We start from the raw sequence: 25,899 nt of genomic DNA, 5'->3' as shown, positions 1-25,899 counted from the left end.
GAATGTGATGCTGGGCTAAATATTTTAAACCGGGATATCCACCTGGGAAATGAAGTGTCCGTGATATGAGGACGTTGGTAAATAGAGATAAACATTTAGCATATAAAGCTGATTTAGTGGATGGGCGTTGCAATATTGCGACTTCGATGGCGACCAAAGACAGATATAATTGACATGCATGCACGCACGCACGCACGCACGCACGCACGCACGCACGCACGCACTCACGCACGCACGCACTCTTGTGAAACACCGTTGCGTCGAAGTTGATTGGACATAAGTAAATATTTCGCGTAGTCCAAGGTTCGATATAAACACAAAATGGCATCCTACATCGGCTTCTTCCTAAGTCCCTGTGACTGACAACTCTAGGCTATTTTTGCAGCGTTATACCAAGCAGAAATCAGACAATAGCTAGACAATGACAAAGACCCTGCCGCCATCTGATGACACACTGTTTTCTGCTCTGTAACCAAGTCTCCATCCTTCTAATGTGACAGACACCTCCATCATCACATCTATGCGCTCAGAGAGGGTATAATCTTTGAAGCTTGGGGAGACTGTTAACTCTACCTTGTAATATATTTCTCCAATGACATGTACTTGATGCTACCACCGCCGACGTTGATGGTCCATCTGTTGTTCAGTGATGTACACAGATACATTACGATAACACTACATGTCTGTAGATTACATCTTATGGCTTGCAAGAAGTTTTTATGTGTTGGATCCGCTACTCCAAATTGTATGGTTTACGGTGAATGCGGGAGATATCCTATGTATATTAATTCGCAAATACGATGCCTTAAATATTGGTTTAAGATTCTGTTAATGCATGAAAGTCGTCTACCAAAAATATCTTATAATATGATGGTTCATCTAGATAATATGGGTAAAATATCTTGTGCATCACATATTAGAAATCTTTTGTTTTCTCATGGATATGGGTTTATATGGATAAGCCAGGGTGTGGGCGATGTCTTTATGTTTTTAAAAGAATTTCGTGATCGAGCGGTAAACATGTTTCATCAGGAATGGCATTTCACTCTAGAAAGCAGCTCTCGTTACGAATTATATAGAGCATTTAAAAACCTATTACAACCTAAACTGTATTTATCTAAACTTACTTTAAAGTGTAACAGAAATATATTTGTCAAATATAGGACAGGTTTGTTGGACTTAATGGTAAATAGAGGCAGAAAATGGTCCATCCCAAAATCTGAAAGATCTTGTCCTTTATGTAATTCTTCAGTAGAAGATGAACTACATTTTACCCTTGACTGTCCATTTTATGAAGATTTACGTTACATGTATATCTCAGAACGTTATCTGTCGGAACCACCACTGATAGCTTTTACAAGTTTATTAACAACTAATTATGAATCCACCCTACGCAATCTAGCTCTCTATGTTAAATATGCATTTATTCGTCGTAACGAGCACTTACAGTTAACCATGTCCTAATGTATATAACTCGCTTGTATAAGGGCCGGTGGCCTAAAATACAATAAACGATTGTCTTGTCTTGATAACACTACATGTCTGCTGGTACATTGAAGACATTGCAGGAACTCACCCAAAGTAATGTATTCCCGTATCAACTACCAGTCTGCACGCACGGAATATCTCTTCCCCATATCGACCAAGCCTGAAATAAATGAGGAAAGAAACAAACAAAATCATGGGCATAAAAGTCTTAAGCAGAAAGGGTTGAAATATCTGTGCCTTCCTTTTCATGTCATATTAATGCATTTGATGATTTTTACAACATATAAAGTAACATGAATTTCGCATACGGCGCTCATTGAATTCTCAGTTTTCAAAGGAGTATAAAAACAACTCGAGTTGCTTGCTTGTTGTTTGGAAGGTCTGTATTGACGTTACCATCTAGCACTGGTGTGCAGCGTCTGGCTGTAGGGGCGGCGGGTAGCCTAGTGGTTAAAGCTTTCGCTCGTCACGCCGAAGACCCAGGTTCGATTCCCCACATAGGTACAATGTGTGAAGCCCATTTATGGTGTCCCCCGCCGTGATATTGCTGGAATATTGCTCAAAGCGGCGTAAAGCTTGTGTCTTGTGGTCACCCTCGGTCTGCCACTACGGGAGCGATCATTTGTGGTGTTGGTGGCCCGGAAATGTTGCTGCAGCCTGTAGATGGTCCGACCATTGACCTGGAAGTGATTGGCAACGGCTTGTGCAGTGTGGCCAGCTTCAAGTCTTCCTAGCGCCTGGCGTTTTACATTTTCAATAGGATACATATTGTGGAATTGGTGAACATTTTGACACCCCTTTTCACTTCCAAAGGTATATAAACTCCAAATCTCCATGGACCAATAGGATTGGTGTGGGGTATATCTTTGTATATGTTTGTCGCAATATAATAGGTTGGTTGGTTTGTTGATTAACGTCGCACTCAGCAATATTCCAGCTATTTGGTGGCGGTCTGTAAATAATCGAGTCTGGACCAGACAACCCAGTGATCAACATCATGAGCATCGATCTACGCAACTGAGATACGGTGACATGTGTCCACCAAGTCAGCGAGCCTGACCACCCGATGGCGCGATATACAGTATTATAGACTGCTTTCATACTCACATTTCGTTATCGTCTTTATAGATACCTAAATATTCCCCTAGTGATTCTGAATATAGACCCCATCCCTGAAAAACAAATACATCAAAATAAACGTCCCATAAGGAAGTCAGTCTGGAATGAGATATTGGTCTGCAGTGAGAGAGCATACCCTATGCAATTTACAATTGATATATTACAATAGCATGATCTCATTAGGGATGAATCTCTTGCTATAGCCTCCAAGAAAAAAACAATGCTATATTGAATATATCAAAACGGACCTAATCGAAAATGATCTGGAAATTCAGTCAATATGAGGTATTGCATATTCTCATTATTTCTGTGAACTATCGTGGAATTAAATACTATCGCATCAGCTCAGTCAGAGAGTTATTGGGCGCAGTTGCCCCAGGTCATCAATGCATCTTCTTCTTCTGATAACAAGATCTTCTTCAGACTGTTCTCGCTGAAGTGATTTAAGAGCCAAATGACTATGTCTACATTTAAGTGAATTTAATGTAAAAACATTCTGTATGCTAACGACATTTGAGTCGAAACGACTTGTAAGAACTGTAACTATGTGTTTTCTTATTCAATTTTTATTTTAAAAAATAGGAAATATCTAATGAATTGGAAACATGAGCCAGAAAATGACGTAAAGAGCCCTGACTTCATTGTTACACTGCATCAAGATGGATCGATACAACAATGACTAGATCGAAGATTATCTAGGATTCAGTTAAGTATGACTCTTTGTTATGACATACGTTGAGTAGTAATATGATACCACAGCAGCCCAACAAATTATTTAATGGTCATAGAATACCTGGGATTCCGACGCAATATTCTTGTTCTGATGCCAGTTTGTTCTTGTTCCGATGTACATTTGGTGACAAATGAAGTTTGAAAGGAACCACTGTACACACTATTGCAGATTGACAATCTAGGTCCCTCTGTCTGGCTGTGTTAATGTGTGTTAGTATTAGTGTCAGTGTGTGTTAGTGTCAGTGTGTGTTAGTGTGTGTGTTAGTGTGTGTGTGTTTTTGTTTGTTGTTGTTGTTTTTGTGTGTGTGCGCGTGAAACTGAGATATTTATTTTGGATGTCATTAATTGTTAGATGGGTATATATCATAACTTAGTCTTATATAATACAATTTGTGTTTCTAGTTTCGACAGCTCACCCCATTCTTATTTGAATGTGCACCCCACGCAGCTACTCACCTCAGTATAGGCCGTGTAAAACGGAAAGTGGTATGGAACCGCAAAGTATTTCTCATATTCAATATTCCTCTGGAAGTCGGGCAGACTGGCAGTGAGAGCGTACACCGACTGAAACGGTGGAGAACAGAAGGTATTCACTCATCATATGGAAGGGAGTGTTGTTATACATGTACCCGCGATCTGAGAACGTGTTTATTCCCCTAATGACAGCTACACACCTGTAAATGGTGACCAGGTACCGTCTCGTGAAGTGTCAATGCCATCATGCTGAACGTGTTCCTGAAAGGAAATATACCAACAAAGCTGAGAATCGGAATACGTTACATACTTTAAGATAATTTATTACCTACGAGGGCGAACATATCGGGGTTCATATTTTTCATACGATGCCCTAGGGCAAAATATCACTTTGTCATGGTGACGTGATGTCATGAACAATGCTTTGACGTCACGTTTCATCAGTGACGTTGCGTTCTACATGCGGCAAAGGCGTGTAGCCTGCCTATGTTTTAAAGTAGATTTTGGTTTATTTACCTCAATTTGACGACTTCGGTAATAAACAGAATATTATATTCGTGCCCATATCATACTATGTTTACGACACTCATGTCTAAATATCGGTATATCCCTCGCTCTCGCTCGGGAAATACCAACATTTTGGCACTCGTGTCGTAAACATAGTATGACATAGGCACTCATATAATATCCTCTATGTAATTCTGATATACAGGTATTGTCTCAAAAATGAAGATGTGGAGAAATAATTTTCAGTGACACAAGACCAGTGAAGATCCGGATTAGAACTGATCTTCAGCAATCAATGACACAATAAAGCGTATTGGAAGCGATGTCTCACGACATAGTATTGACATAGTGGTCTGTTTTAACGGTTCCATTCACTGATGCTGTGACGCAAATATTTTGAACTAGTGTAACTTTGCAAGCGCCTTTAAGGACAGTATACTATTATGCTGGTTGTTAAGTTATTACCTATAGGAGTGATATTTTACTGAATATATATAACCATCAGAGGCTGGCAAAGAAGATTCACACAAACACAATTAATCGAAGTGTAATGTTGGTTCAGCATACATTAGATGTCTCTTCATCAAGGATTGGCATTATCACAAGCATCAAGATCGCGAATCTTACTGAATGTATATTCTTATGAGGCTTAATATGCGAGTGCAGTAATGTACATGAACAGTTCATCTTACGTTTCCACATGGCAGCATGGAGGACAGACTTAAACGATGGGGATATTTGTGAAAAATTGTGGTGACCGTGGTAATATTTACATATCGATCTATACGCCCTTGTTTGTTTGTTTGTTGTTTAACGTCGCACTCAGCAATATTCCAGCTCTATGGCGGCGGTCTGTAAACAATCGAGTCTGGACCAGACAATCCAGTGATCAACAGCATGAGCATCGATCTGCGTAATTGGCATACGATGACATGTATCAACCAAGTCAGCGAGCCTGACCACCCGATCACGTTAGTCGCCTCTTACGACAAGCATGGGTTGCTGAAGACCAGTTCTAACCCGGATCTTCACGGGTTCCTTAAAAATTAACTTGTGTTTGTGACGGATTCCATCTGCGGAGCAGGATACGCTCTCCGTTTTCGCGAACTATTTGATAGTGATTTATAAAAGAAATGTTTTATATATAATCGGAAGTGTCGGTTTATTTCTCTCGATCATGTAAAGGGTTTTGATACTGTTATCATTGAATTTACGACAGAAAACCGAGTCTGTTATTCCTGTTTATTGAATGAACGTGTTAACGTCGATGAAGCGTACTGTACTGTAAATAGCATTAAATGCATATAGTCACAAACATAGTAATATCACCGCTTTAAGTACACACACAGTGTATCGACATGCAAAGATTAAAATAACTAGATACCACGTATATATATATGTTTGTTATATTACATACATTTTGCTTACATGTCTTCTAGCTACCTCCACGCACAAATAATGGCAAATATACAAAAGGGTCACAATAACTACGGACGCAAATAAAAATATTCAATTCAATGTAGATTCACCTCTTTTACCTTCACTATATCTTTAATTCAATAATATGTGATCCGACGTTACTTCAGTAATGGCTATGCAAACAAGACACCTTCAAAGATTGGTTGGTTTGTAGTTTACACCGCACTCAGCAATATTCCAGATGGCGGCGGTCTAAATAATCGAGTCTGGACCAGACAATCCAGTGATCAACACCATGCACGAGCATCGATCTGAACAACTGGGATACGATAACATGTGTCAACCAAGCCAGCGACCACCCGATCTTGTTAGTCGCCTCTTACAAGCATGGGATACTGAATGGTCAGTTGTAACTCGGATCTTCACGGGTCAAGTGTGGCGAAACCCATTCACTCATACAACATGATTTCCTGCGTGATCATATTGTTCGTTATTTTCACACTGGCTGTTCGAATTCTTCTGAGGTTAATGTTCAGATATATGTCGGTACTTTTCCAAGTTTTCCAAGTTTCAAGCCCTTTGGCAGAGATTGTCCCAAAGAGCCTAAAGTGCATGTCAACAACGGGTATTAAGAATTCGAAATATTTCCATTGTTATGTTTTGTCTTCGAGAATAGTAAATACAAATAGGATTTTTTTCTAAACCTTTTATTACGTAGATGTACATAAATATATGTCAGTATATACACTGTAGCTGAAGTTCTACACATAAAACTAAAAGCTAAACAAAGATGAACGAACTTCTGCTCTGTCTGTCAGGATTAACCCCACAGTGTTTAGCCACAGAAAGAGTTGTGTCACATGGAACCGCCACCGCTAGATGTCGCTACGTTTCCGGAAACTTCCGTTATCCAGTTATTGACGATCTTCTCTAAGAGACTTAGAGGGACTGGGCCATTCTCCAGAATCTGGCTATGGAAGTCTCCTATATCGAATTTGGAACCTGAAATGATTAAGCGGACATTGTTAAAAGCTAAATACCTAATACTTGAAGACCATGTCTATATTATGAACCTATACCATGTCTGAAATCTCTGAATGGAGACAATTATGATTTATGATTTCGGGGGCTCTTCCCCAGCAAGAGGATAAAGAACACATATGCACGTGTCCTAATATGCGTTTAATATTACTTTAAGGCGAATGAATCACAACAATCGAACAAACGAGTACGCAATAGCTAAGTGTAATAGTCGTTATTGTAGGAGGGAATTTCCTGTTTTGGCATGTCAGTTAAAGTATTAACGAAGTCAACTGGGACGAACCTAGTTTTCTCCTCGCAGTTTGTCGCAGTTCCTTAATTTTTAGTTCCCCAATCTTGTATGCACATGCTTGACCTGGTAAGGTGATGTAGCGGTCTATTTCGGACTCAATTTCAGTCCGGCCAATCGGAGTGTGGTCAGCCATGTACGTAATGGCCTCCTGACGTGTCCACCTTCGCCAGGAAACAAAACAGACATGGTCATTACCTAAATACATAGACTCGTAATCAAATACCAGCTTTGATAACACAGCAAGGATGTAATGGTTTTCCTCAAGCATTAACACACTTACATTTTATTGACACTGTAGCAGACAGAATAATTATTTGAACATCGATCCAAGATGGTTTGGTACTTGAGCCTGTTTCTCCGTATCTCCAAGAACATAAAGGTCAATGACCTGGGATACTATCTATTCTAAGTTCTAATGAAGTTTGTTGTTTAACGCTACACTTAGCTTTATTACGTTTAGATGTATACATGAAGTTGCCGATCCATCTTGGTCGCCTCTTACGACCAGCATGTGATGCTGGGCTAAATATTTTAAACCGGGATATCCACCTGGGAAATGAAGTGTCCGTGAAATGAGGACGTTGGTATTTCGGGATAAACATTTAGCATATAAAGTAGGTAGAGATCTCGGACGTCAGATCTATAAAAATTAGTGGGTGGGAGTTGCAATATTGCGACTTCGATGGCGACCAAAGACAGATATAATTGACACCCACGCACGCACGCACGCACGCACGCACGCACGCACGCACGCACGCACGCACTCTTGTGAAACACCGTTGTGTCGAAGTTGATTGGACATACGTAAATATTTCGCGTAGTCCAAGGTTCGATATAACCACAAAATGGCATGACACATCGGCTTCTTCCTAAGTCCCTGTGACTGACAACTCTAGGCTATTTTTGCAGCGTTATACCAAGCAGAAATCAGACAATAGCTAGACAATGACAAAGACCCTGCCGCCATCTGATGACACACTGTTTTCTGCTCTGTAACCAAGTCTCCATCCTTCTAATGTGACAGACACCTCCATCATCACATCTATGCGCTCAGAGAGGGTATAATCTTTGAAGCTTGGGGAGACTGTTAACTCTACCTTGCAATATATTTCTCCAATGACATGTACTTGATGCTACCACCGCCGACGTTGATGGTCCATCTGTTGTTCAGTGATGTACACAGATACATTACGATAACACTACATGTCTGTAGATTTCATCTTATGGCTTGCAAGAAGTTTTTATGTGTTGGATCCGCTACTCCAAATTGTATGGTTTACGGTGAATGCGGGAGATATCCTATGTATATTAATTCGCAAATACGATGCCTTAAATATTGGTTTAAGATTCTGTTAATGCATGAAAGTCGTCTACCAAAAATATCTTATAATATGATGGTTCATCTAGATAATATGGGTAAAATATCTTGTGCATCACATATTAGAAATCTTTTGTTTTCTCATGGATATGGGTTTATATGGATAAGCCAGGGTGTGGGCGATGTCTTTATGTTTTTAAAAGAATTTCGTGATCGAGCGGTAAACATGTTTCATCAGGAATGGCATTTCACTCTAGAAAGCAGCTCTCGTTACGAATTATATAGAGCATTTAAAAACCTATTACAACCTGAACTGTATTTATCTAAACTTACTTTAAAGTGTAACAGAAATATATTTGTCAAATATAGGACAGGTTTGTTGGACTTAATGGTAAATAGAGGCAGAAAACTGTCCATCCCAAAATCTGAAAGATCTTGTCCTTTATGTAATTCTTCAGTAGAAGATGAACTACATTTTACCCTTGACTGTCCATTTTATGAAGATTTACGTTACATGTATATCCCAGAACGTTAGCTGTCGGAACCACCACTGTTAGCTTTTACCAGTTTATTAACAACTAATAATGAATCCACCCTACGCAATCTAGCTCTCTATGTTAAATATGCATTTATTCGTCGTAACGAGCACTTACAGTTAACCATGTCCTAATGTATGTAACTCGCTTGTATAAGGGCCGGTGGCCTAAAATACAATAAACGATTGTCTTGTCTTGATAACACTACATGTCTGCTGGTACAGTGAAGACATTGCAGGAACTCACCCAAAGTAATGTATTCCCGTGTCAACTACCAGTCTGCACGCACGGAATATCTCTTCCCCATATCGACCAAGCCTGAAATAAATGAGGAAAGAAACACACAAAATCATGGGCATAAAAGTCTTAAGCAGAAAGGGTTGAAATATCTGTGCCTTCCTTTTCATGTCATATTCATGCATTTGATGATTTTTACAACATATAAAGTAACATGAATTTCGCATACGGCGCTCATTGAATTCTCAGTTTTCAAAGGAGTATAAAAACAACTCGAGTTGCTTGCTTGTTGTTTGGAAGGTCTGTATTGACGTTACCATCTAGCACTGGCATCTGGCTGTAGCGGCTGTGGGTAGCCTAGTGGTTAAAGCTTTCGCTCGTCACGCCGAAGACCCGGGTTCGATTCCCCACATAGGTACAATGTGTGAAGCCCATTTATGGTGTCCCCCGCCGTGATGTTGCTGGAATATTGCTCAAAGCGGCGTAAAGCTTGTGTCTTGTGGTCACCCTTGGTCTGCCACTACGGGGGCGATCATTTGTGGTGTTGGTGGCCCGGAAATGTTGCTGCAGCCTGTAGATGGTCCGACCATTGACCTGGAAGTGATTGGCAACGGCTTGTGCAGTGTGGCCAGCTTCAACTCTTCCTAGCGCCTGGCGTTTTACATTTTCAATAGGATACATATGTGGAATTGGTGAACATTTCACTTCCAAAGGTATATAAACTCCAAATCCCCATGGACCAATAGGATTGGTGTGGGGTATATGTTTGTATATGTTTGTCGCAATATAATAGGTTGGTTGGTTTGTTGATTAACGTCGCACTCAGCAATATTCCAGCTATTTGGTGGCGGTCTGTAAATAATCGAGTCTGGACCAGACAACCCAGTGATCAACATCATGAGCATCGATCTACGCAACTGAGATACGGTGACATGTGTCCACCAAGTCAGCGAGCCTGACCACCCGATGGCGCGATATACAGTATTATAGACTGCTTTCATACTCACATTTCGTTATCGTCTTTATAGATACCTAAATATTCTCCTAGTGATTCTGAATATAGACCCCATCCCTGAAAAACAAATACATCAAAATAAACGTCCCATAAAGAAGTCAGTCTGGAATGAGATATTCGTCTGCAGTGAGAGAGCATACCATATGCAATTTACAATTGATATATTACAATAGCATGATCTCATTAGGGATGAATCTCTTGCTATAGCCTCAAAGAAAAAAAACAATGCTATATTGAATATATCAAAACGGACCTAATCGAAAATGATCTGGAAATTCAGTCAATATGAGGTATTGCATATTCTCATTATTTCTGTGAACTATCGTGGAATTAAATACTATCGCATCAGCTCAGTCAGAGAGTTATTGGGCGCAGTTGCCCCAGGTCATCAATGCATCTTCTTCTTCTGATAACAAGATCTTCTTCAGACTGTTCTCGCTGAAGTGATTTAAGAGCCAAATGACTATGTCTGCATTTAAGTGAATTTAATGTAAAAACATTCTGTATGCTAACGACATTTGAGTCAAAACGACTTGTAAGAACTGTAACTATGGGTTTTCTTATTCAATTCTATTTTAAAAAATAGGAAATATCTAATGAATTGGAAACATGAGCCAGAAAATGACGTAAAGAGCCCTGACTTCATTGTTACACTGCATCAAGATGGATCGATACAACAATGACTAGATCGAAGATTATCTAGGATTCAGTTAAGTATGACTCTTTGTTATGACATACGTTGAGTAGTAATATGATACCACAGCAGCCCAACAAATGATTTAATGGTCTTAGAATACCTGGGATTCCGACGCAATATTCTTGTTCTGATGCCAGTTTGTTCTTGTTCCGATGTACATTTGGAGACAATGAAGTTTGAGAGGAACCACTGTACACACTATTGCAGATTGACAATCTAGGTCCCTCTGTCTGGTTGTGTTAATGTGTGTTAGTATTAGTGTCAGTGTGTGTTAGTGTCAGTGTGTGTTAGTGTGTGTGTTAGTGTGTGAGTGTTTTTGTTTGTTGTTGTTGTTTTTGTGTGTGTGCGCGCGAAACTGAGATATTTATTTTGGATGTAATTAATTGTTAGATGGGTATATATCATAACTTAGTCTTATATAATACAATTTGTGTTTCTAGTTTCGACAGCTCACCCCATTCTTATTTGAATGTGCACCCCACGCAGCTACTCACCTCAGTATAGGCCGTGTAAAACGGAAAGTGGTATGGAACCGCAAAGTATTTCTCATATTCAATATTCCTCTGGAAGTCGGGCAGACTGGCAGTGAGAGCGTACACCGACTGAAACGGTGGAGAACAGAAGGTATTCACTCATCATATGGAAGGGAGTGTTGTTATACATGTACCCGCGATCTGCGAACGTGTTTATTCCCCTAATGACAGCTACACACCTGTAAATGGTGACCAGGTACCGTCTCGTGAAGTGTCAATGCCATCATGCTGAACGTGTTCCTGAAAGGAAATATACCAACAAAGCTGAGAAACGGAATACGTTACATACTTTAAGATAATTTATTACCTACGAGGGCGAACATATCGGGGTTCATATTTTTCATACGATGCCCTAGGGCAAAATATCACTTTGTCATGGTGACGTGATGTCATGAACAATGCTTTGACGTCACGTTTCATCAGTGACGTTGCGTTCTACATGCGGCAAAGGCGTGTAGCCTGCCTATGTTTTAAAGTAGATTTTGTTTTTTTACCTCAATTTGACGACTTCGGTAATAAACAGAATATTATATTCGTGCCCATATCATACTATGTTTACGACACTCATGTCTAAATATCGGTATATCCCTCGCTCTCGCTCGGGAAATACCAACATTTTGGCACTCGTGTCGTAAACATAGTATGACATGGGCACTTATATAATATCCTCTATGTAATTCTGATATACAGGTATTGTCTCAAAAATCAAGATGTGGAGAAATAATTTTCAGTGACACAAGACCAGTGAAGATCCGGATTAGAACTGATCTTCAGCAATCAATGACACAATAAAGCGTATTGGAAGCGATGTCTCACGACATAGTATTGACATAGTGGTCTGTTTTAACGGTTCCATTCACTGATGCTGTGACGCAAATATTTTGAACTAGTGTAACTTTGCAAGCGCCTTTAAGGACAGTATACTATTATGCTGGTTGTTAAGTTATTACCTATAGGAGTGATATTTTACTGAATCTATATAACCATCAGAGGCTGGCAAAGAAGATTCACACAAACACAATTAATCGAAGTGTAATGTTGGTTCAGCATACATTAGATGTCTCTTCATCAAGGATTGGCATTATCACAAGCATCAAGATCGCGAATCTTACTGAATGTATATTCTTATGAGGCTAAATATGCGAGTGCAGTAATGTACATGAACAGTTCATCTTACGTTTCCACATGGCAGCATGGAGGACAGACTTAAACGATGGGGATATTTGTGAAAAATTGTGGTGACCGTGGTAATATTTACATGTCGATCTATACGCCTTAACTTGTTTGTTTGTTTGTTGTTTTACGCCACACTCAGCAATATTCCAGCTATATGGCGGCGGTCTGTAAACAATCGAGTCTGGACCAGACAATCCAGTGATCAACAGCATGAGCATCGATCTGCGTAATTGGCATACGATGACATGTATCAACCAAGTCAGCGAGCCTGACCACCCGATCACGTTAGTCGCCTCTTACGACAAGCATGGGTTGCTGAAGACCAGTTCTAACCAGGATCTTCACGGGTTCCTTAAAAATTAACTTGTGTTTGTGACGGATTCCATCTGCGGAGCAGGATACGCTCTCCGTTTTCGCGAACTATTTGATAGTGATTTATAAAAGAAATGTTTTATATATAATCGGAAGTGTCGGTTTATTTCTCTCGATCATGTAAAGGGTTTTGATACTGTTATCATTGAATTTACGACAGAAAACCGAGTCTGTTATTCCTGTTTATTGAATGAACGTGTTAACGTCGATGAAGCGTACTGTACTGTAAATAGCATTAAATGCATATAGTCACAAACATAGTAATATCACCGCTTTAAGTACACACACAGTGTATCGACATGCAAAGATTAAAATAACTAGATACCACGTATATATATGTTTGTTATATTACATACATTTTGCTTACATGTCTTCTCTAGCTACCTCCACGCACAAATAATGGCAAATATACAAAAGGGTCACAATAACTACGGACGCAAATAGAAATATTCAATTCAATGTAGATTCACCTCTTTTACCTTCACTATATCTTTAATTCAATAATATGTGATCCGACGTTACTTCAGTAATGGCTATGCAAACAAGACACCTTCAAAGATTGGTTGGTTTGTAGTTTACACCGCACTCAGCAATATTCCAGATGGCGGCGGTCTAAATAATCGAGTCTGGACCAGACAATCCAGTGATCAACACCATGCACGAGCATCGATCTGAACAACTGGGATACGATAACATGTGTCAACCAAGCCAGCGACCACCCGATCTTGTTAGTCGCCTCTTACAAGCATGGGATACTGAATGGTCAGTTGTAACTCAGATCTTCACGGGTCAAGTGTGGCGAAACCCATTCACTCATACAACATGATTTCCTGCGTAATCATATTGTTCGTTATTTTCACACTGGCTGTTCGAATTCTTCTGAGGTTAATGTTCAGATATATGTCGGTACTTTTCCAAGTTTTCCAAGTTTCAAGCCCTTTGGCAGAGATTGTCCCAAAGAGCCTAAAGTGCATGTCAACAACGGGTATTAAGAATTCGAAATATTTCCATTGTTATGTTTTGTCTTCGAGAATAGTAAATACAAATAGGATTTTTTTCTAAACCTTTTATTACGTAGATGTACATAAATATATGTCAGTATATACACTGTAGCTGAAGTTCTACACATAAAACTAAAAGCTAAACAAAGATGAACGAACTTCTGCTCTGTCTGTCAGGATTAACCCCACAGTGTTTAGCCACAGAAAGAGTTGTGTCACATGGAACCACCACCGCTAGATGTCGCTACGTTTCCGGAAACTTCCGTTATCCAGTTATTGACGATCTTCTCTAAGAGACTTAGAGGGACTGGGCCATTCTCCAGAATCTGGCTATGGAAGTCTCCTATATCGAATTTGGAACCTGAAATGATTAAGCGGACATTGTTAAAAGCTAAATACCTAATACTTGAAGACCATGTCTATATTATGAACCTATACCATGTCTGAAATCTCTGAATGGAGACAATTATGATTTATGATTTCGGGGGCTCTTCCCCAACAAGAGGATAAAGAACACATATGCACGTGTCTTAATATGCGTTTAATATTACTTTAAGGCGAATGAATCACAACAATCGAACAAACGAGTACGCAATAGCTAAGTGTAATAGTCGTTATTGTAGGAGGGAATTTCCTGTTTTGGCATGTCAGTTAAAGTTTATTAACGAAGTCAACTGGGACGAACCTAGTTTTCTCCTCGCAGTTTGTCGCAGTTCCTTAATTTTTAGTTCCCCAATCTTGTATGCACATGCTTGACCTGGTAAGGTGATGTAGCGGTCTATTTCGGACTCTATTTCAGTCCGGCCAATCGGAGTGTGGTCAGCCATGTACGTAATGGCCTCCTGACGTGTCCACCTTCGCCAGGAAACAAAACAGACATGGTCATTACCTAAATACATAGACTCGTAATCAAATACCAGCTTTGATAACACAGCAAGGATGTAATGGTTTTCCTCAAGCATTAACACACTTACATTTTATTGACACTGTAGCAATCAGAATAATTATTTGAACATCGATCCAAGATGGTTTGGTACTTGAGCCTGTTTCTCCGTATCTCCAAGAACATAATGGTCGATGACCTGGGATACTATCTATTCTAAGTTCTAATGAAGTTTGTTGTTTAACGCTACACTTAGCTTTATTACGTTTAGATGTATACATGAAGTTGCCGATCTATCTTGGTCGCCTCTTACGACCAGCATGTGATGCTGGGCTAAATATTTTAAACCGGGATATCCACCTGGGAAATGAAGTGTCCGTGAAATGAGGACGTTGGTATTTCGGGATAAACATTTAGCATATAAAGTAGGTAGAGATCTCGGACGTCAGATCTATAAAAATTAGTGGATGGGAGTTGCAATATTGCGACTTCGATGGCGACCAAAGACAGATATAATTGACACCCACGCACGCACGCACGCACGCACGCACGCACGCACACCGTGTGTCGAAGTTGATTGGACATACGTAAATATTTCGCGTAGTCCAAGGTTCGATATAACCACAAAATGGCATGACACATCGGCTTCTTCCTAAGTCCCTGTGACTGACAACTCTAGGCTATTTTTGCAGCGTTATACCAAGCAGAAATCAGACAATAGCTAGACAATGACAAAGACCCTGCCGCCATCTGATAACACACTGTTTTCTGCTCTGTAACCAAGTCTCCATCCTTCTAATGTGACAGACACCTCCATCATCACATCTATGCGCTCAGAGAGGGTATAATCTTTGAAGCTTAGGGAGACTGTTAACTCTACCTTGCAATATATTTCTCCAATGACATGTACTTGATGCTACCACCGCCGACGTTGATGGGCCATCTGTTGTTCAGTGATGTACACAGATACATTACGATAACACTACATGTCTGTAGATTTCATCTTATGGCTTGCAAGAAGTTTTTATGTGTTGGATCCGCTACTCCAAATTGTATGGTTTACGGTGAATGCGGGAGATATCCTATGTATATTAATTCGCAAATACGATGCCTTAAATATTGGTTTAAGATTCTGTTAATGCATGAAAGTCGTCTACCAAAAATATCTTATAATATGATGGTTCATCTAGATAATATGGGTAAAATATCTTGTGCATCACATATTAGAAATCTTTTGTTTTCTCATGGATATGGGTTTATATGGATAAGCCAGGGTGTGGGCGATGTCTTTATGTTTTTAAAAGAATTTCGTGATCGAGCGGTAAACATGTTTCATCAGGAATGGCATTTCACTCTAGAAAGCAGCTCTCGTTACGAATTATATAGAGCATTTAAAAACCTATTACAACCTGAACTGTATTTATCTAAACTTACTTTTAAGTGTAACAGAAATATATTTGTCAAATATAGGACAGGTTTGTTGGACTTAATGGTAAATAGAGGCAGAAAACTGTCCATCCCAAAATCTGAAAGATCTTGTCCTTTATGTAATTCTTCAGTAGAAGATGAACTACATTTTACCCTTGACTGTCCATTTTATGAAGATTTACGTTACATGTATATCCCAGAACGTTAGCTGTCGGAACCACCACTGTTAGCTTTTACCAGTTTATTAACAACTAATAATGAATCCACCCTACGCAATCTAGCTCTCTATGTTAAATATGCATTTATTCGTCGTAACGAGCACTTACAGTTAACCATGTCCTAATGTATGTAACTCGCTTGTATAAGGGCCGGTGGCCTAAAATACAATAAACGATTGTCTTGTCTTGATAACACTACATGTCTGCTGGTACATTGAAGACATTGCAGGAACTCACCCAAAGTAATGTATTCCCGTGTCAACTACCAGTCTGCACGCACGGAATATCTCTTCCCCATATCGACCAAGCCTGAAATAAATGAGGAAAGAAACACACAAAATCATGGGCATAAAAGTCTTAAGCAGAAAGGGTTGAAATATCTGTGCCTTCCTTTTCATGTCATATTCATGCATTTGATGATTTTTACAACATATAAAGTAACATGAATTTCGCATACGGCGCTCATTGAATTCTCAGTTTTCAAAGGAGTATAAAAACAACTCGAGTTGCTTGCTTGTTGTTTGGAAGGTCTGTATTGACGTTACCATCTAGCACTGGCGTCTGGCTGTAGCGGCGGTGGGTAGCCTAGTGGTTAAAGCTTTCGCTCGTCACGCCGAAGACCCGGGTTCGATTCCCCACATAGGTACAATGTGTGAAGCCCATTTATGGTGTCCCCCGCCGTGATATTGCTGGAATATTGCTCAAAGCGGCGTAAAGCTTGTGTCTTGTGGTCACCCTTGGTCTGCCACTACGGGGGCGATCATTTGTGGTGTTGGTGGCCCGGAAATGTTGCTGCTGCCTGTAGATGGTCCGACCATTGACCTGGAAGTGATTGGCAACGGCTTGTGCAGTGTGGCCAGCTTCAAGTCTTCCTAGCGCCTGGCGTTTTACATTTTCAATAAGATACATATTGTGGAATTGGTGAACATTTCACTTCCAAAGGTATATAAACTCCAAATCTCCATGGACCAATAGGATTGGTGTGGGGTATATCTTTGTATATGTTGGTTGGTTTGTTGATTAACGTCGCACTCAGCAATATTCCAGCTATTTGGTGGCGGTCTGTAAATAATCGAGTCTGGACCAGACAACCCAGTGATCAACATCATGAGCATCGATCTACGCAACTGAGATACGGTGACATGTGTCCACCAAGTCAGCGAGCCTGACCACCCGATGGCGCGATATACAGTATTATAGACTGCTTTCATACTCACATTTCGTTATCGTCTTTATAGATACCTAAATATTCCCCTAGTGATTCTGAATATAGACCCCATCCCTGAAAAACAAATACATCAAAATAAACGTCCCATAAGGAAGTCAGTCTGGAATGAGATATTGGTCTGCAGTGAGAGAGCATACCCTATGCAATTTACAATTGATATATTACAATAGCATGATCTCATTAGGGATGAATCTCTTGCTATAGCCTCCAAGAAAAAAACAATGCTATATTGAATATATCAAAACGGACCTAATCGAAAATGATCTGGAAATTCAGTCAATATGAGGTATTGCATATTCTCATTATTTCTGTGAACTATCGTAGAATTAAATACTATCGCATCAGCTCAGTCAGAGAGTTATTGGGCGCAGTTGCCCCAGGTCATCAATGCATCTTCTTCTTCTGATAACAAGATCTTCTTCAGACTGTTCTCGCTGAAGTGATTTAAGAGCCAAATGACTATGTCTGCATTTAAGTGAATTTAATGTAAAAACATTCTGTATGCTAACGACATTTGAGTCAAAACGACTTGTAAGAACTGTAACTATGGGTTTTCTTATTCAATTCTTTTTTAAAAAATAGGAAATATCTAATGAATTGGAAACATGAGCCAGAAAATGACGTAAAGAGCCCTGACTTCATTGTTACACTGCATCAAGATGGATCGATACAACAATGACTAGATCGAAGATTATCTAGGATTCAGTTAAGTATGACTCTTTGTTATGACATACGTTGAGTAGTAATATGATACCACAGCAGCCCAACAAATGATTTAATGGTCTTAGAATACCTGGGATTCCGACGCAATATTCTTGTTCTGATGCCAGTTTGTTCTTGTTCCGATGTACATTTGGAGACAATGAAGTTTGAGAGGAACCACTGTACACACTATTGCAGATTGACAATCTAGGTCCCTCTGTCTGGCTGTGTTAATGTGTGTTAGTATTAGTGTCAGTGTGTGTTAGTGTGTGTGTAAGTGTGTGTGTGGCTTTTCTTTTCTTTTCTTTGTGTGTGTGTGTGTGTGTGTGTGTGTGTGTGTGTGTGTGTGTGTGTGTGTGTGTGTGTGTGTGTGCGCGCGAAACTGAGATATTTATTTTGGATGTCATTAATTGTTAGATGGGTATATATCATAACTTAGTCTTATATAATACAATCTGTGTTTATAGTTTCGACAGCTCACCCCATTCTTATTTGAAGGTGCACCCCACGCAGCAACTCACCTCAGTATAGGCCGTGTAAAACGGAAAGTGGTATGGAACCGCAAAGTATTTCTCATATTCAATATTCCTCTGGAAGTCGGGCAGACTGGCAGTGAGAGCGTACACCGACTGAAACGGTGGAGAACAGAAGGTATTCACTGATCATATGGAAGGGAGTGTTGTTATACAGGTACCCGCGATCTGAGAACGTGTTTATTCCCCTAATGTCAGCTACACACCTGTAAATGGTGACCAGGTACCGTCTCGTGAAGAGTCAATGCCATCATACTGAACGTGTTCCTGAAAGGAAAGATACTAACAAAGCTGAGAATCGGAATACGTTACATAATTTATGATAATTTATTACCTACGAGGGCGAACATATCGGGGTTCATATTTTTCATACGATGCCCTAGGACAAAATATCACTTTGGTGACGTGACGTCATGAACAATGCTATGACGTCACGTTTCATCAGTGACGTTGCGTTCTACATGCGGCAAAGGCGGGTAGCCTGCCTATGTTTAAAGTAGATTTTGGTTTATTTACCTCAATTTGACGACTTCGGTAATAAACAGAATATTATATTCGTGCCCATATCATACTATGTTTACGACACTCATGCCTAAATATCGGTATATCCCTCGCTCTCGCTCTGGAGATACCAACATTTGGCACTCGTGTCGTAAACATAGTATGACATGGGCACTTATATAATATCCTCTATGTAATTCTGATATACAGGTATTGTCTCAAAAATCAAGATGTGGAGAAATAATTTTCAGTGACACAAGACCAGTGAAGATCCGGATTAGAACTGTTCTTCAGCAATCAATGACACAATAAAGCGTATTGGAAGCGATGTCTCACGACATAGTATTGACATAGTGGTCTGTTTTAACGGTTCCATTCACTGATGCTGTGACGCAAATATTTTGAACTAGTGTAACTTTGCAAGCGCCTTTAAGGACAGTATACTATTATGCTGGTTGTTAAGTTATTAACTATAGGAGTGATATTTTACTGAATATATATAACCATCAGAGGCTGGCAAAGAAGATTCACACAAACACAATTAATCGAAGTGTAATGTTGGTTCAGCATACATTAGATGTCTCTTCATCAAGGATTGGCATTATCACAAGCATCAAGATCGCGAATCTTACTGAATGTATATTCTTATGAGGCTAAATATGCGAGTGCAGTAATGTACATGAACAGTTCATCTTACGTTTCCACATGGCAGCATGGTTGACAGACTTAAACGATGGAGATATTTGTGAAAAATTGTTGTGACCGTGGTAATATTTACATGTCGATCTATACGCCCTTGTTTGTTTGTTTGTTGTTTAACGTCGCACTCAGCAATATTCCAGCTCTATGGCGGCGGTCTGTAAACAATCGAGTCTGGACCAGACAATCCAGTGATCAACAGCATGAGCATCGATCTGCGTAATTGGCATACGATGACATGTATCAACCAAGTCAGCGAGCCTGACCATCCGATCCCGTCAGTCGCCTCTTACGACAAGCATGGGTTGCTGAAGACCAGTTCTAACCAGGATCTTCACGGGTTCCTTAACTTGTGTTTGTGGCGGATTCCATCGGCGGAGCAGGATACGCTCTCCGTTTTCGCGAACTATTTGATAGTGATTTATAAAAGAAATGTTTAATATATAATGGGAAGTGTCGGTATATTTCTCTCGATCATGTAAAGGGTTTTGATGCTGTTATCATTGAATTTAACGACAGAAAACCGAGTCTGTTATTCCTGTTTATGGAAGGAAGGTGTTAACGTCGATGAAGCATGGACTTACGTTTCGTTTGGCCTTTTAAGATTGACCTGGAACACCCCGTGTCGCGATCCATCGGCTGTTCCCGCTATGTACTTCCCTCCGGTGCCGTCGTTAGGCATAGCCTCCACACTGGGGACAGAGAGAGGGAGGCATCGTTCTTTATAGTTTGCCGATACGGATTTCAGAGGCGTGAATAACGTAGCATCCTCGATAAAGCGTTAATTGGCATGAAATGTAGGGCACATATAACGATGTCAATAGTCGCGATCGTCAGGCGAATATTTTAGAATAATAGAATAACACAATTTAACAGCAGGAACTAGGGAAAATCTACCAGGGCCCGGTTGTTCAAAATTCGGTTATCTTTAAACCAACGGTAAGTACATTTAACCGACTGTTACCTAATAACAGAGGGTTATCTTGTTGTTCAAAACCCTGTTAAATGGAGGTTCACCTGATTAATGAGTATCGAGGAAATTATGTTCATCTATTAAAGCATTCTATAATACACTTACGAAATATAATACATGTTTTCCGACCGTGAAGTCATTAAAAAGAATTATGCATTTATTGCAGTCACTTGTGAATTGAACTAAATAAAGGTTCATCTGATTAATGAGTATCGAGGAAATTATGTCCATCTATAAATTAGACGCAGCTTCATGGTTCATGCTTCATGCATCTTTCCGGAATATGCGTTCTTTGAATGCGTTCAGATAATGACGATATTGCACAGTATTATTCATGAGAATCCTGTCAAAAGTAAGGTCGGATAATAGATCGATTTTATTCAGCAGTGTTGGCCCTGGGGCCGATAGTACAATTACAGTTTGATTACTTGCACGTGGGGCTAGTAACATATTAAGTTTCTATTGGCATTGAATGCATGTTTCAGATAAAAGCTAATGGTATTAATTACACAACATATATATTCTTTGATGTTAAAAGATTTGGCAATCTGTGTTCATACATTACAATTTTTGACAGACTTGGCAAATAATTAATAAATGATATTGATAGCATCTTCACGAATTGGCCATACAGTCATGACAATTTAAGGAGTGAAAGTGGTTAAAGCGTTGGCTCGTCACGCCGAAAACCCGGGTTCGAATCCCCACGTGGGTACAATGTGTGAAGCCCATTTCTGGTGTCCCCACCGTGATGTTGCTGGAATATTGCTAAAAGCCGCGTAAAACCAAACTCAGTCAGTTTAATCGGGGCCCGGTTGGCCTTTGCACTGAAGGGCCATGGAAACAGTTTCTTACCTGACGTTGAGGTTTGGTATATTCTTAAACGCTCTCGACAGCTGTGGATATATTCTCTCATAGACCATATGTCGGTACTCCTTCAGGAGTTCTTCCTGGAATGGTGCAAACGGGAATTACCTCATTATAATTTCCAATCATTCGTCCTTCATACCACTTCAACATCAAAAGCATTCAACGTACGAGAAATGTATGTGAATGAGAATAATCTTGACCTTGACATAAGCGTTCGAACTTTGTATTGGATTAACATAAACCCGTTTGAGAATTCGAACCACCACATATGTTTATATACACGAACGCACAAACTCTTCAGTTACCTAATAGCCAAATAGAAAGGAGGTGTTTACAACAGAAAGATAACTGATTCACTAGAATGAAGAAATGTAATCCTTTTAGTTATAAATAGTTGTGAATTCACAAGTATATACATAATCGTCACATATTGTATGTTGTCTGCTTGTCCCTTTCCTCCACATACAGCGATTATGAAACTTTGATAATACAAACTATATTTATATGTGTATCATATCTCATAACGCTACAACACATGGAGAGTTATAAAGATTCGAGGTACTGTTTATCTATTGCTCTTCATGAATCACCCCCAACTTACGGCACTGTTCAGATGAAACTGGGGTTGCTCTTTCAACTGTTTGTAGAATTCCGCCACGGTCCCAGTATAATTTCTTTTCCGCATTATCTAAAAGTAGTTAATTCATTGAGGTAGTTTTATATTCAGTTTGGAGAAATGATGACAGTCTGTTTAACGTTACTGATGATATGATTAATTTAACATTGAGGATCTATATTCAACAAAAAATGAAAAAATCATACATACATCATCAATATAATGAAACAGATTTTAGAATTTATGCAACACATGTTATATGTTGGATTACACTTTCTCAGATTCTTGTAGTTTTGTTGGGTTGAGTCCCATCCGGGATTCGAACCACACCCTCACTCAGAGTCAGGCACTTAATCGCCAGCACACGAAGACAGCCGTCTAACCCACTCAGCCAGTGCGGATTCCACAAAAAATTTAAGTCGGACAACTGGTAGTCTAGACGAAGGAGTTTGTGCACCCCAGTGTAAATTTGCACTGAAAGCTATGAATAACCAATAACAGTTAGAAAGTGGTCAAATGTAACACATGTTATATTTTGGGTTACACTTTCTCAGAAATGTGCAGAAGCCGCAGTCGCTGAGTGGGTTAGACGGCTGACTCTAACCCTCTGAGTGAACGTGTGGGACTCGACCCAGCAAAAGAACTAGAATCTGTACTTTTCGGAGAAAGTGTAATCCCAAATATAACATGTGTTCCATTTGACGTTTTTCTAAATGGCATTGAGTATTCAAATCAATTTATGTATTGAAAAATGTATGTGTATCATGGTAAAATTAGCTGTTTTGTTAATATGTTCTTTATTGTTTTAAATGTCACAATATTTGATGGTAGTTCATAAATTTAATTCCTAATTTTACAGAACAATCAAATGACTTGACATTCTCAGACCTTTTTTATAATTGCTAATATTAACTCATATTATATTATTATATTAATTTGTATCTGACCACTTTCTAAATGGCATTGTGTATTCATAGCTTTCGGTCGTGGGAGCCGTGCCAATTTAGAGGGGTACACAAAGTACGTGATCTAGACTACCAGATTTCCGATTTCCATTTGTTGAACCCGCGGGCTCATTTGGTCCCCCAGCCCAGACAGCGAATGAGAAAGTGCTGCCGAGTAAAATGTACGTCCAGCATTTGCTCGAAACCAAAACATTTTCGTTAGCGAGGCAGGCGTCCTTGCCATTTTTCTCCTGAATCTTGTCGATCACATTATTGTCAAAACAGAAAGAGAATTGAATTCAATTATTTCTCTGGATTATTGAAAAACGACACGATCAGGTTTGTTGGCCTGGATGCGTCACAGGCTGTTTATAGGCAAGGGTCCTGTCGTAACTCTATAATCTGCCATTAGCTTGTGAATGTCGTAGCCCTACGAACCCTTTGTGGATCGGGACCCTGTTCCTAGATATCATATAATATAATTTTCCAGGACGCCCTCTCTACATGTTCTGGGTCGTACCATGGATGGACCTTTGTGTTAAAACCACAATAACGGCGAACACGGGAAAACGAAGGATTGGACCAAGCTATCAGGTTGATTAAGACACTATGTTTCTGCCAGCGCTGCCCATCCACTGACAAAGTGTTGGAGTCATTACATTCATTGCATAATCTACATTTCATATTTATATTTTGATACAGAATCAAGCATTGGCGGTCTTGAAGGGAAGTGAGTGGATCTGAAGAGCAGAAAGCAAGACTTTTGTTTCACTTTTCAGGCCAGCCGACTTCCCTCAAACGAAAGACTGCGTTGGGCTGCTGTTCTTCTCAACACACTGCATGTAAGCTGGATATAATGGTCGTTCTAGAGCCATTCATTGAAAAAAATAATCTGTGCCAATTTTAAATGGATACAGTGGTTGTTCAGAGAGCATCCCCTTGAAATAATTAACTTTATTAATAATGGTTATCATTATCCTACTATCTGTATCTCTGAGCTGATCCGCGCCACTTCCTCCCTGCCCTTCTCATGTACTTCCTCTGGGGTGAGATCCACGGAGATGTGCCACTTTAGGCAGGCCCTGTACAAGTCGATTCCTTTAGGCAGCCCCAACACACCGTACGTGGTGCGTGTCTGGGACATGTAGTCCTGCAACAGAACAATATACGTGACTCGCAGCAGCTGGTCTTGGAGCACCTGCCAGTCAGTAGGTGTGATGAAAAGACGTCAGAATGAGTGACGTCATAAGGTAGTGATGTCACTTGACACAATAATACTTGGAACAGGTGTCAGTCATACAATGGCGTCCATTTTGAAAGCAAAGGTGAGTGAGGTCAGTAGTTGTAAATGAATGACGTCGGTAGGTGTTACAACTTACATGTACTTTGTTGATGTCCGGAGGCTGAAATCGTGAAACAGAACGTTGCACGAGGCGCAAAGTTGTCACATTTGCCCATTTGTCAATCAGTAAGTGTGAATGAGTTCCGCAAATAGGTGTGAATTAGTGATATCAGTAGGTGGGAACACGTGCCGTCAGTAGGTGTGAATGGATGACGTCAGTAAGTGTAAAATGGATGACGTCAGTAGGTGTCAATGAGTGACGTCAGTCGGCGTAACGGGGTTAATGACCTGATGTAGTCATGTAATAGGACGTGACACACGGCTCACAGCAGCAACTTTCTCTCAGTCGGAAGGTGTGAATGAGTGAAGTTGGAGCTGGCAATGAATGACGTCAGAAGGTGTCAATGAGTGACAACGGTTGCAGCAGCTCTTCAGCGTTTCGCCAACCTACCAAAGTAATCCCCGTAACAGGCGTCTCTTTGTTCGGACAAACAAAGGATATTAAGCGTCATGAACTTTGGATCTTAATATACAACACGTCGCTGCCAAAGAATAACCAGACCCGATTATCTACCGACTATGATTACATTACGCCGGAAAAGAAAAATAGCGGTTAAAAGGATATGAAAATCATTGATACCACAAGGTGTTCACGAAAAGGTGAACCAAGTCTTGTACTATCATTATCCTACACACGACCCAGGAATCTGAAGGGCGTGGCTGCTAAATGCTTCCACATCGTCTGTCGTTAGTTATTGTTACCGAAGACCATTGGAATATTTGGTGTATATTCGCGTATAGGATCCCTAAGAATTAGACCATTTCCACATGAAACCAACGAATATTAAAAAAATACTCACATAAACAGTCACTGTAATAAAGAATGAGTGAGTATAGTATTACGCAGCTTATAGCAATGTTCAACCAATATCGCGGGGCATATAGATATGTGCTTCACGCATTGTACCCATTTGGGGAATCGAAACCAGGCCATAGGCGTGGCGA

At 39.9% G+C, this 25,899-nt stretch overlaps 1 protein-coding gene and 2 long non-coding RNA genes across 5 annotated transcripts in view; 1 reads left to right on the top strand and 2 right to left on the bottom strand.

Moving 5' to 3' along the window:
* Positions 1-1,100: 1,100 nt before the first annotated feature.
* Positions 1,101-21,859, top strand: LOC124263473. Its single transcript, XR_006894852.1, has 4 exons — positions 1,101-1,540; positions 4,314-4,319; positions 10,277-10,279; positions 21,850-21,859. It is a non-coding gene; the product is annotated as an uncharacterized LOC124263473 (long non-coding RNA).
* LOC124263465 lies at positions 2,610-4,122 on the bottom strand. Its single transcript, XR_006894851.1, has 3 exons — positions 4,014-4,122; positions 3,796-3,903; positions 2,610-2,660 (listed from the first exon to the last, which is right to left on the bottom strand). It is a non-coding gene; the product is annotated as an uncharacterized LOC124263465 (long non-coding RNA).
* LOC124263438 overlaps positions 14,011-25,899 on the bottom strand; it is a 55,375-nt gene continuing 43,486 nt past the window's right edge. For 2 of the 3 annotated variants that reach the window (XM_046698090.1, XM_046698096.1), the window contains exons 9-18: positions 24,535-24,702; positions 22,594-22,680; positions 21,978-22,072; positions 20,734-20,841; positions 19,156-19,216; positions 18,938-19,045; positions 17,704-17,768; positions 16,724-16,795; positions 14,643-14,812; positions 14,011-14,318 (exon numbers count right to left, since the gene is read on the bottom strand). In XM_046698090.1, coding sequence (XP_046554046.1) covers positions 14,173-14,318; positions 14,643-14,812; positions 16,724-16,795; positions 17,704-17,768; positions 18,938-19,045; positions 19,156-19,216; positions 20,734-20,841; positions 21,978-22,072; positions 22,594-22,680; positions 24,535-24,702 — 1,080 coding nt within the window. In that variant the 3' untranslated portion in view covers positions 14,011-14,172. The remainder of the gene's footprint in view (positions 14,319-14,642; positions 14,813-16,723; positions 16,796-17,703; positions 17,769-18,937; positions 19,046-19,155; positions 19,217-20,733; positions 20,842-21,977; positions 22,073-22,593; positions 22,681-24,534; positions 24,703-25,899) is intronic. The other variant, XM_046698084.1, reaches the window with a different exon arrangement.

The sequence above is a fragment of the Haliotis rubra genome, unplaced genomic scaffold (genome assembly GCF_003918875.1).
Source record: "Haliotis rubra isolate DU_JTF1 unplaced genomic scaffold, ASM391887v1 Scf120, whole genome shotgun sequence".
Lineage (NCBI taxonomy): Eukaryota > Metazoa > Mollusca > Gastropoda > Lepetellida > Haliotidae > Haliotis > Haliotis rubra.
The sequence above is the reverse complement of the archived record's forward strand: the minus strand, read 5'-3'. Positions and strand labels throughout refer to the sequence as shown.